Here is a 12,500-nt window from a genome sequence, read left to right as displayed (position 1 = left end):
TCAACATTCAATGGCTTGGTTATTGACATTGGCCATGGCGAAGCCACAGGCCGACAATTAACTGTGTATCGATCACTTACTTTATTAATTTTTGTTTACTCTGTTGTTCCCACTTCAAGTGTTGTTAAAATAAATGATGCTCTTTTACGGAAAAGTGAGATTCAGGTCTGTTTTTTTTTCTTTTTGCTGTGGAGATCTAGCTCGTTTATCAACTGGAGCCAACAGTTGGTACTGCGTACGGATTCCTCAAGACGTTTTCAGATGTGATCATTGGAGCTTTGACATAACGAATCAACAGCAATAATAGTTTCAAAGAAATTGATCATGTTATTTTAAGTACATATTGGAGAGGACTTTATTTTGTGCAATTTAGAAATCTGAAAGGGTACTGCAGCGGCAATTAAGAGGCAATAGATTGAATATTAAATGAGGCTAAATATCATGTAGGCAAAGTTAAAACCAAGCCAATGCAGCGGTTTCTCCTGTGATATCTGGGAGGACTCCAGGGAGGTTTTCAGGGGCATTTCCGTGTGCTTTGGCTTGAGTCACCTTATTGCTTACTCGCTTGCTTTTCCCTGCCTCCTTCCCGTGTTTTAGATTAAGTATACATTCCACACACTGGTCTCAGTGATGTGTTGACGGGTGCCAAGGGAGGTGGAGTGTGGCTCGGTTGCCATGGTGACCTGCTTGCTGCTGAGGAAAATGCTCCTCCTCTCTTACTCTCTTTAATTATTGAATATTAATTACTGGACCCCCAAATTTTTGCAATGGACCCCAGATTTTTCAAGAAGGGGTCTAGAGGACCCCTAAATTTGAAAAACCTGGATACATCTCTGGAATAGCACTGATAAATCATTGAGGCTGAAATGGTTCTTTCATTATGACTCAAAGCTTGAAATTGCAACCAATATGGTCGCATTTGCGACTGAATATTTTTCCATTTGTGACTAAAAATTAACCACTACCAACCAGGTTGTGTGTGTAATAATATTCAAGTATGTTTTGAACTAGCATTACATTCCACTGATTATTGTGTGTACTTTCTCCTGTATGGAACTTGTTAGTGATGGGACCTCAACTGTAGATCTTTGGGAAGTTGGAATGGTTGAAGTGATGATATGATCAATTTTTTTTGGTGATTCTAGCATGAGGTGCACCTTAACAGCTCCAGTCACGTTATAGTAAAAGGAAACTGTGGAACAAAGACAACAAATGCCTCCAGTCTTAAGATTTATTGGCCTAAGAATGAAACGTTTTACACCCTTGTCATGGAATTTCAAAAGTCCAATTCTTCACACAGTTGGTCCGTGATTTCAATCAAGTTCAATGCGACTGTTGAAGGGAATCCTGCATTTGAGAATATAACAGGTACCTTTCCTTTGTTTTCATTAAAATTTTTGAGAATCTTTCCCAGTGCAAACTAATAAGCTTGGAGATTAACATAGACCTCTTTCATATTGGTGGCCAAATAAAATAATTTATTATTCTGCTAATAAGCCTTTCTAGCCTCGCTATGGTGAGCAGTAGGTCTAATTAACATAAACACAAAAGAATGTAAAGGTGGTTGCCATTTATGAAAATGGGTTGTGTACTTCTGAAAACAAGAAATGAAAAATAGGTTTATTATTTTTACCCTAGATGTAGGAAATTATGTCACTAGTGTGTACAAAGAAAGTGCAGTTCCCCATGGGCAACTTGGTGGTGACTATTTCTGTCAAGATGCTCCATCTATCACTTTCAAGAATAATCAGACGACTCACTTTGAAGTCAAGTCAGCATTTATGGATATGAGAATTGAACCATTTGTTAACAAAACGAAGGGTGATGACTTTGACAAGAATGGTAAGTGACGTGAATGAAGTTATCATTGTAGTTGTGACTCTGTCTTACTGTGGGTGTGTGTTAAATGAATGACTCAGGACTCCAGTTACCTGTAACATCTCTTTTCCTGGGCCATGTGAATTAAAGTGTAATGCATAGTGTATTACAGTTTATAATAACATGGGTGACAAATTACTCCTTAATTTTGGCGCAAAATTTCAGCATTGATTTATAATTTCACATGTGAAATTACATTGTTGTCATGGCAACTTTTCATATAGTGCTAAAATGGCGTCCAGGTTTGAAAATTAAGGAGTAATTTGTCACCATGTTATTAATAGCTGATCAAATGGTATACCCATGAAATTAGGGAATAATTTCACTTGCGTTTTGTCCAAAATCAAGTAATTTGCCTCGCCTAAAGGCTCTGGAAATTATTTGAATTTGGACAAAACGGGCGTGAAATTATTCCCAAATTTCACGTGTCACCATTTGATTACCCATACTTATTCCACTATTATGCCATTTTACCATATTTGGTCAAGAGAACTTGTAAAATATGAGACGGTAATGCACAGTGGTGTCCTGGTTTGACCAGTTTAGAACAGAGCAAAGGTGGACAGAACAGGAGTTTTTCAATGAAAGAAAGGTTTTCAACAAGATGCAAAGCCTGAAAATTTAGCTTGTCATCGCTTGTCACTCGTCATTTTGTTTATCTAATCAAATAAAATCTTTGGCTGGCTTTTTGTGCTGTTTACATCGTTCACACATGCCCTGAAGGACAGATGATGCATTTGTTTCAAAACACTCTTACCAAATAAAATTGAAGAAAAATAACATCTTTTTTTGTAGTGGAATAATAAATCTCTTATTCCGTGGTTTATCATATAATACTCATGGACATTTTGCTCATTGCTCGTATTTTTCCTCACCCCTGCGGGGCTTGGAAAAATACCATGCAACTCGCAAAATATCTGTGGTTATTATATGTTAAACAATATCGCATAGGGCAAGGGCAACTGAAGTTAAAAACTATGTCACCAAGTTGAGATTGGGTGTCTCGGCCATCCAGGATCATCCACTTTTGGCAGCCAGCCCCACCAAGAAGTAGACTGCTCCCATGGCTGCTAAATTCTAGTGACCCAGCCTTGAGTCCCCATGCAGCACAGGAGACAGGGACCCATCGCATTGAAAAGGGGGGGGGGGGGCGAGGGAAGGGGAAACAACCACTAAAAATGCTCTACAAGCATGCTTTTTTGCTAAACAACCACAATGCTATGGTTATGCCCTACGGCACTCAAAGTTCAGAAATCACAGAACATGCACTGGCCTGACAACATCAGTAGTCCTGTTTTTGTTAAATGACATTTAACAGAACCAAAAAAAAAAATTGTCATTATCCCATGACTCCTATTCCTCTTCCCCTCCCCCTACCATTGACAAGTAAAATCGTCTGGCGGTAGACACGGTAAAATCTATTAAGCCTTACTCCCAGTGGGTCAATGGTTTAAAAGGGTCATAGTGTTTGAGTGGAGGCCCATTGACTCCTGAACTGAACCCCCCCACACCCTCCTCATTGATGAGTACAATCGTCTGATGTTATTCTAACTTCCAGGAGTCAATGGGTTAAAGGGGAAGTTGTTAAATAGACATAGTGTTTGAGTGGAGGTAGAGCTATTAATTTTGGGTGACTCTGTAACACAATAGTTTTTTCATGTAGATTCAGTAGATGCTTGTTTGCTCTAATGATTTTAATTTGTTCCTTCACATTTGGGACCCTCTGTATGGGTATTTCAACAAAATGACAACGATTAACATGAATAACATCATCACACAAAATAACTCCCAAACTTGAGTTCACTGAGTTTATCCACTCGCCTCAATAACTGAGTTCCTCCTTGTCAAGTACATCTTTAGTTGTATTGAAAGGAAATCTACTGTTCTCGCAGATGCATGACTCATAATCGATTCTGTAGATAACACATTTAATATAGACTACCGACATTTTGTAAGGTAACTGAAAATAAAAACAATCAAGAATGGAGATGATGAAGTGACTGAAGAATTTAATAAAGAAAATACTGAAAACAACAAGTTGAATGCAACAAGGAATGGTGATGGTAATGAATTTATATAATTGTACTACTAACAAGGTGAATGTGACGACAGAAACTTAGAAGATGAACAGCTTGAACTTTGATTATGACTAGAATATGTTACTGTAGCTAAGAAACTTGGGATGCCACATGGCTTGGATGTGCCCAAAATAAAAGACGCTATCTATATTTACAGTATGAAAAATAAAACTAACAGAACAAAGACAGGTAGTGAATGAAAAACTAGAGACTTATTCAGGAGGAACAAAATTATGAACCAGAGTGGAAAACAAAAAGGGAATTTTTCACGCCCACATCTACAATAGTCTTTTGCTGCACTAAAGGGGTTTCAACATTCTCCTTAAAGAATTTAAGAATTTAAGAATTTTAGTCTAGGGAAAGGGAGTTGTATAGTAATCTTTCGGAAACCGGAGAAAGTTCTCTCCAATGTTCAAACCATTTTTCTTTTGTTCAGATAGTGAAGGGGAAACCCAAGGAGAGTTGCATTATTATATCTTTAGGTTTTGCTTCCACTGCCTTAAGTTCAGTGCCATTTTGTTTGGCGGCAGTCTCACGTTTTTGAAAGAACTGATCCCAGTTGTTCGAAAGCCAATTAATGCTGACCTGTGACTAAAAATAAATTGAGGCTTTAATTTTACCCTCTGAAAGTGCTTTCAAAAAGTTATTTTATGCTCAAGGTAAAGGAAAGTGTTAGTCACAGCTGAAGGGCAAAAATTGTTCAGGAAATCTTAGTTGATTGGCAAATAAACTATAATTAAAGTTCACGTACCCCAACAGCCCTTTTTCTAGTTTTCGTCAAAATATCAAGAACTGTATATGTATGAGCGATGGTGTTACTAATTCCTCAAATTTTGTGATTATATTATCTTTAACTACTATTTAATTAATGAAGTAATACTTTTTTTACCTAGAACAGCTACTTTTTAACCATATTCCCTCTGCTTGCATTCTGCTTGTTTTGGATCGCCTACTTGGGTAATTCTATATGAACTATTTAGGTGTCCCAAACTCTTCACAATGAACCTAAAATTTAAAAAAAAATTCTTTTTTTCTATTACAATCTTTTACTCTTATATCTAAAAACACTGAATTGTATTAATATTTTGTGTGAGTTAAAATATAAATTGACTTGACTTGGGTTAAACTTAACTGAGCTTTCAGCAACTGGACCAAAGAAGTTGGTTTTTTGGCGGGAGGGGAGTTGAAGTTTGTTGAGGGTTTTTTGGTGATAATCCAGCATCACAGCTCCGTGAATGATAGTGATCTAGTGACGTTCCAGTGCTAATAAACACCCTTTGCATTGCTGGCTACAGAGGTACACTGTATGCTTCATTTATTTCTTACAGGAACTGTGAAATGCCGAATCGATCACACAACATCACCTCCTACAACAAGTAAACCTAGTAGTGACAACAACGTTGTACCCATAGCAGTTGGTTGTGCACTGGCTGGTCTTGTGCTCATTGTCCTCATTGCTTATGTCATTGGCCGACGCAAGAGCCCCAGTGGATATGAAAAGGTTTAAGGTTTAAAACTTTTTACTGACAATAATAACCGAACTTCTTTGAATAACCTTGTCACAGTGAAGTTTTACAGTAGACTTGGATTGATTAACTGTTACCAGAAGAAGTCCATTTTTAAAACCCTTGCATGTGATTATCTGGAGGTTACCATCTTGTTTAATTTTTCCCGGTCAATTTTTTTTTTTTTATGATCCAGAGTCTTAATGGAGTATTTCAACCATTGTCTTGAGTTCAATATCACTCAGGTCTGGGTATAATAATGACAGGAGGAAATCTGGCTTACCTTGGCAAATTGTGAAGTAATTATATGTATGCAGCACCAGGCGCTATTTCTCAAGTTTCCTCGTTACCACAAATTGCCTTAAAATATCAGTTAAAAGATGCTTTGTTTAGGTCCTTCTTCCAGTCTTTTTTCAGTTAATTTTTTTATTTATTCGTGTGCTTTTCTCAGTGTTTGATTTTCACGTAGTGGTTTGCAGAAGTCTGTCTTCAAACATGTGACATAGCTTAAGGGGAGTGACGTGTAGGATTAGTGTCCCTGCTTGCAGAGATCTCTTTCCTTTTTCCGTTTGCTGGGCTCACAAGATCTCTGCCATGTATCGAAACTCACTCTAATCCAACCTCCGTCCACGGCCTTGGACAGCACTTTTCAAAACGCATGCCCCATGATATGTTTGCTGACTGTGACTTGAGCCCACACGACATGATGTATCACATGAGGGTTTGGTCACTAAGTATCTGCCCCGTATGCTTAACACAGTGAGATTTCACCGATGGCAGAGGTCTTTACCGCACTCATCAGCCTGCTAGCAGGGAAAGTATTGGTATGTTCTGCAAACAGGGTCGGCCAGGGTTTTTGGGTATACGGTACACAGGGGCTTTTTAAATGGGGTATACGGTATATTGCAACTTAAATACGGGTATTCGGTATATCACTTTCTCTGAATTTCAGGTATACGGTATACAATACTTCCATCAATTTTGGGAATATTTGGATGATCTTTGGGTATTTTTGGGTATTTCGGCGATTTTTTTTCGGGTATACTATACTGTATACCACTACCCCCCCTTTCCTGGCCGACCTGAGCAAAAAATGCAGCTTCAAGTGGAGATTTTAATAATGACAATATTGTCTTAGAGATTAGTTTGAAGTAATTTTTGCCTTATCCAATTCATTTGTGTAGTAGAAATGGAACACATCTCTGTTGATACTGTATTGCATAGTTTTAACCCAAAGATGCTTGACCATTGCATATCTTTTGCACAAGATACAGTGTTCTTCCAAATGTTTTTGCATTTTGATAATAAAAGGAGATGTGACTGTTGTAGTGGATTCTTGTGCATTGACTTGTGTATTGTGATATGACCAACGTGTGTGTGATTACCAGCCCCTGTTAAGTCTTCTCTTACTGTGAGAAGAAAGCGGCTCCTTTGTACAGTCATGCGATTTTTTAAAGCACCTTAACTTGCTACTTCAATCTAGGATTTCGTGACGATTTGACCAAAAACGTACGATGGATTATCAAACTAGCGAGGAGGTTTTCCTGTAATTTCCAGGATATTTAGTACGATTCATTTCTTCAACCACTCTGCACCAAGAAATAGCCAGCAAGTCGCGCTGAAATCATCGCTAGTTTTAAACTAAAACCCCTTGAATGGTTTCATGGTCACCTTTGGTGGAGTTTTGCATTTAACGACCTTACTACCCATCGAACTCTGTACGAGTTATTTTGCTAAATTTCGTAGTTTACGAGCGCACGGATTGCTTACACGTTCTGAAAATTGGCTGTTGTTTTCGCAACTTCTATTCCAACCGCTCTGCAAATATCTGCTAGAATTTGTCCGTAAGTTTCTTTTGTTTTCGATGGTTTAAATATTCTCGTCAGAAACAGTTGTACCCGGCTGAGAAGCTGCCGTTACATTTTATCTAGGAATTTGACTCAAATTGGTGGCTCCTGAGAATTTAGTCTCCAACCTTGGGATACTATTATAACCGTTGACAACCCAGAAAATTGAAAAATGGGTCAAATCGCGTCGGATCTGGAAAATAGGGAGCTTACGAAACGACGACGCCGACGGCAACGACGACGCTACAAAACAATAGGTTTAGTGAGCAAAAACAATGGCTCTGCACACTCTGCACGTGCGTTTTACATTTTGGTACATTTCTTTGCCGTCATCTCCTAAATGACGACGTGAAATGACCAAATTCAAGGTTCTGTGGAGGACGTTAGCACATGACGATGAATTTTCAGTTCTCTCTCTACGCTTCCAACCGAGTCATACCAGTTTAATTCCTCGACAGTTACTACACATTTTTAACGCGAAAGGACATGAAATAGTTTCGTAGTGATATGAATAACGCGGATTTGTATTCTTCAATGAAGTCCTCGTAGCCGTCGTCGTCCTCGTTTCGTAAGCTCCCTACTAACCACACCGGAAGGAAGCTATCCACAATAGACCCATATCACTCACTGTCCGAACAAAAGATTTTGCCCGTCTAACATCTCATTCAGTGTGAGGCTGGACGGGCAAAGACAATGCAAAGACAAACCCTTCCGCGCAAATTCAAAAGTTGATCTATGCACCTTTGGCATGATCCAATATAGCTGTAAACTGATTGGCCCTAAAGAGAGTGGCAAGAATGTTGCCCTTTTTTTTTTTTTAAATACAGATTGAAAGTTTAATTTTATGTTAAGGGTAAAAAGGTTTACATAGCCGACTTGTTACAAATTCGCTTAAAAATAAACAAGAAGACCAGGGAAAAAATGTAGTATGTTATACTATTTGCTATTCGTGTTGTAAAGTTGTGCCGTCACCGCGAAAGTGGGGAGCTTTAGCAACGACAACGGCGACGGCAACGAGAACGTCAAAAATTTGCATATTTAGTAGGGAAAAACAATAGTTTTGCACGCCCTGCACGTGCGTTTTACAATTTTGTCCATTTCTTTGCCGTCGTCAGCAAACAACAACGTGAAATAGCCAAATTTGAGGTTTTATGGAGGACGTCAGCACTTGAGGATAAATTTTCATTTTCTCCCCTAAAGTAAAGGGGCGCTCATAACGGTTTCATTCCTGACGTACTGCTACAACTTTGTCATATTAAAAAGCTTGGAATAGTCTCGAAGCGATCGCAATAACGCGAATTTATGTTTTTAGATGATGTTCTCGTTACCGTTCCCGTCGTCGTTGCTAAAGCTCCTCCCCCCCTCCTCCCCCATCCCGGCGTGGCAGGCGTCTAGCTAGCGCTACCACGGGGACTGGACTCTGCCACGTGATCACTTTAACTTCTTCTTCCCGGAACGCTTGTTGACTGTTTCTCTTTGCGGCAGTGTTTGCCTTGTTTTGGGTTTGCTGTGGCGATCATGCCTTTTCATTACCGGCTTCTTGCAATTTGCATGCTTTGCAAAGGTATTTACTTGTATTTTCTTTAATTAAAACTCCTTTATTAATTTGCTAGACGCTTTGAACATGCGAACCAAATGACGTCACGCGGTCATAGCCAGACACATGAATGAAATATGAGAAGGATCCCTAATTATTTCTTATTAGCTTTTTGATCACTAGTTGTAGGTTTATTGTAATGTCGACGCTATTAATTTGTAAGGAAACGAACGAGGGATGACTATTTGGGTTCGCTTTTTTGTACTTTCAGAATCCAATATAGTCTCTGGCACTTTCTTGCTGAGATATGTGATCATGAGATTACACAACGCTAAGCCTTGACGTCATAATGCTCGTTAAATGCCCGGGAAAATGAGAATTTCGTAACAAAGAAGACACAGGCGGCGGTTGTAAAGGTGTAACCAACGTGCCCACCAAGTTATATCGCTTCAGTAACAAACTAACACGCGTATTGTTTCGGTGACAAAGTTCCATGCAAATTATTCGTCAAAGGCTGTAAATATAATAACATTACTAGTCATGTCAAATTGAAAGTGAAGTGCTGCGAGTTCAAAACTCTTTAATTTGTAAAAAATCATAAGATGATATGACAGTATCAAAACGTTGTTAGGGGTAAATAGGGGTGAGCAAATCGGTCAGTGTAAAACGCAGACTGCAGACTGCAGATTGCAGACCAGGGGTAAAATGCAGACTGAGGTTATAATTTAACTGTTGAAAAAGCCCAAACCCATTAGAAATGCTAACAGTTAAGCCTAGATATTGTTTTAGACATAATTAGGCCTAAGGTTAGCATTTCTAAGGGTTTGGGCTTTGAGTGACTCCCACCTGTGCTTCAATTTTCTTGATTTAACATGATTTAAGCAACCCGGGAAGCATGTGTGCAGGGATGGCGCAGTGGTGAGAGCGCTCGCCTCCCACCAGTGTGGCCCGGGTTCGATTCCCGGACTCAGCGTCATATGTGGGTTGAGTTTGTTTGTTCTCTACTCTGCATTGAGAAGTTTTCTCCGGGTATTCCGGTTTCCCCTCTCCTCAAAAACCAACATTTGACTTGATTTACTTTCATTGTTAATTTCAGTTTACAGTGTCCCCAATTAGCGCTCCAGCGCTAGAACGACTAGACACTTAAATAAAGTTCCTTTCCTTTCCGTTCCTTTCCTTATATCCATTTATCTTTCAGTTCTTGGTTTCTGGACAATGGTAAAAGCCCTTGATGTGGAGACCACCACCACACTGGTCTATTCAGGCCTAACAGAGTTCAAAAGTGATAAGGCCACATCTTCACCAAAGATGTCTGCATCACCAAACAAAACAAGCTCTGCATCAATGCATAACACAACTGTATCACCACTCAAAACAAGCATGGCATCATCCCAAATAATGAATGCATCACAAAGCAAAACAAGCAACACATCACACAAAATCACTGTTACACCATCACACAAGACTGTCACACCATCAATCCACACAACTGTCACACCATCAATCCACACAACTGTCACACCATCAATCCACACAACTGTCACACCATCAATCCACCCAACTGTCATACCGTCAACCAGTAGGTCTGTCCTACCCTCGCACAACACAACTGTTATGCCTAGCCATAACATGACCATCATGCCTTCATCAGCACACACTGTTGTACCAACCTCATCAGTGCATCCCATGCCGCCATCTCCAGCACGGGGAAACTTCACAGTCAAAAACAAGAAGCAAATAGTGTGTCTTGTGGCCTACATGGGTGCAAAGTTTGATGTCATGGTTAAATCTAAGGTTTGTAAAACTGCTCCCCTTAAGGCAAAAAACATAGCTTTTTAGGCAATGTAGAGGTTAAGAAATGGTCCAGATAAGAACGATAGCAACAACGGCAACAAACATGTTGGAATTCAATTGGTATGCAAAAAGGTGATAACTTTTCTATTGTCTGTACTTACTTCTGATTGGCTTAAACAGCAAAAGTTAACAAAAGTTCACAAAAGCAGTATTATATTCATCCTTATTTTCCAACCATCTTTCATCTGGTCTCAGTTTAAATGCATTCCACAGAAATCGTATGTGGGGAACATGTAAAATTGTAAACGTTTCTTGGCTTTTGTTTTCAACTCTTGTGATTGGTCAAAATCTTTTAACACAAAAAAACACCCTTTCAAAGTGGGCTGCAAATGAATTTTATTGCGTTAACTACCTTCCTGTAGGTTTATGCATTCTCTGTGTAAAAATGATAACATTCCTATGTGGGGAAAGCCCCGTTGCCGCATAACAAAGGAAATTGCTATCCACCTTACACGGATCATTACTTAATAATATTAACCCATTGACTCATGAACTACCCCCAACTGATGGGTAAAATTGTCTGGTGAAAATCTAAACATTGTATTTCACTCTTAGGAGTCAATGGGTTAAGTTGCATGGAAAAAATAAACTGTAAATAATTTCTTAGCAAAGGGTAACTTTTGTGCTACAATTTCTGCAGAAATTCTGTTGAAATTCACATGAACTCTTAAGTGCCACTATGACCAAAAAGTGAATTCTTTTTTTTCTTTGGATTTCAAAACTATGTTAACTAGAGTAAACACTAAAATGACCCAAGTTTTAAGCCTTGATTTAAAAAAAGATTTTATTTTAAGTGGAATTTTCTTAAATGGTCTGCCATTACTAGCATTAAAATCTTGAGAGAGCTGGATCCAGGAGAAAATGACATCAAAGATTCGTTAGTTAAAGAGTGCAAATTATCTGTGTGTTTGTGGCTGAATTAATATTCAGCACAGGAGTTTCAGGCTTTTGAGACTTTTTAAACTTTTTTTTGCATATATGACAAGGAGACTATTTACAAGCTGAAACTTTAGGCTAGTGAGTAAATGATGTCGCTTTTCCAAAGATCCAACTATATGAGGTCCAATTGGTCAGTTTTGAACATGCGTAATGGCAGGCCATGAATTTCAAATCTGAAGGAAAATCCTACACATCCCCCAGTTCCTTAAAAATCAGATGCACTGTTCCCACAATATCTATTTGTACCTCAATAACCAATATCATGACATTGGTTTCCTTGTGTTTTTTTAGCCACATTAAAATTCTAGTGGATAGGTTACTTTTCATTAATTTTGTGTTTATTATTAAAAAATTATTGTTGTAGAAAATGACAATTGTGCTTCCAACAAATGCCTCGGCAAGTGGATTATGTGATAATTCAACTCAGGAGCCTTATATCACTCTTCAGTGGGATTCACAAGAAGGCCACTGCAACTTCACCATGCATTTTGTTAAATATGCAAAGAAGGATGAAGATCTGAAAGCCTCTTTTGACAGTTGGGCTGCTGCAAATCTGACATTCTCATTGAAAACCACATTTGGGTCCACTGGTTTGTCAATATTTTTTTGTTTATTTATTTGTTTGTGCCAATAAGTGTATATTCTGCTATTGATCACCCATTTCAACCCCAAATAGTCTACATGTTAAATTGGTTGATATTTCTCATCAGAGCACTTCTTCAACCATTTTCATTGTCTTAAAGCTAACTTCAGAGAAACATTACAATTGGACTGTGTACTCTGAGTAGACAAGTCGAAGGAAGACATCAACTAGAGCCCTACCTGGTTAGCAAGGTCTTTCACCTTGGAACTTTTGCTTTGT

The 12,500-nt window shown here is 38.7% G+C and overlaps 2 protein-coding genes across 2 annotated transcripts in view; both read left to right on the top strand.

The window, feature by feature from the left end:
• The window catches only part of LOC137983355 (lysosome-associated membrane glycoprotein 1-like), a 19,060-nt gene extending 12,274 nt beyond the window's left edge, over positions 1-6,786 (top strand). The window contains exons 3-5 of the mRNA XM_068830561.1: positions 1,146-1,368; positions 1,639-1,842; positions 5,285-6,786. Of these exons, the coding sequence (XP_068686662.1) occupies positions 1,146-1,368; positions 1,639-1,842; positions 5,285-5,463 (606 nt within the window). The 3' untranslated portion in view covers positions 5,464-6,786. The remainder of the gene's footprint in view (positions 1-1,145; positions 1,369-1,638; positions 1,843-5,284) is intronic.
• A 1,944-nt stretch (positions 6,787-8,730) lies between these two features.
• The window catches only part of LOC137982933 (macrosialin-like), a 6,508-nt gene continuing 2,738 nt past the window's right edge, over positions 8,731-12,500 (top strand). Inside the window, exons 1-3 of the mRNA XM_068830095.1 lie at positions 8,731-8,872; positions 10,044-10,639; positions 12,003-12,228. Coding sequence (XP_068686196.1) covers positions 8,827-8,872; positions 10,044-10,639; positions 12,003-12,228 — 868 coding nt within the window. The 5' untranslated portion in view covers positions 8,731-8,826. The remainder of the gene's footprint in view (positions 8,873-10,043; positions 10,640-12,002; positions 12,229-12,500) is intronic.

This window comes from Montipora foliosa, chromosome 13 (genome assembly GCF_036669935.1).
Source record: "Montipora foliosa isolate CH-2021 chromosome 13, ASM3666993v2, whole genome shotgun sequence".
Lineage (NCBI taxonomy): Eukaryota > Metazoa > Cnidaria > Anthozoa > Scleractinia > Acroporidae > Montipora > Montipora foliosa.
This window is presented reverse-complemented; position numbering and strand designations above follow the sequence as displayed.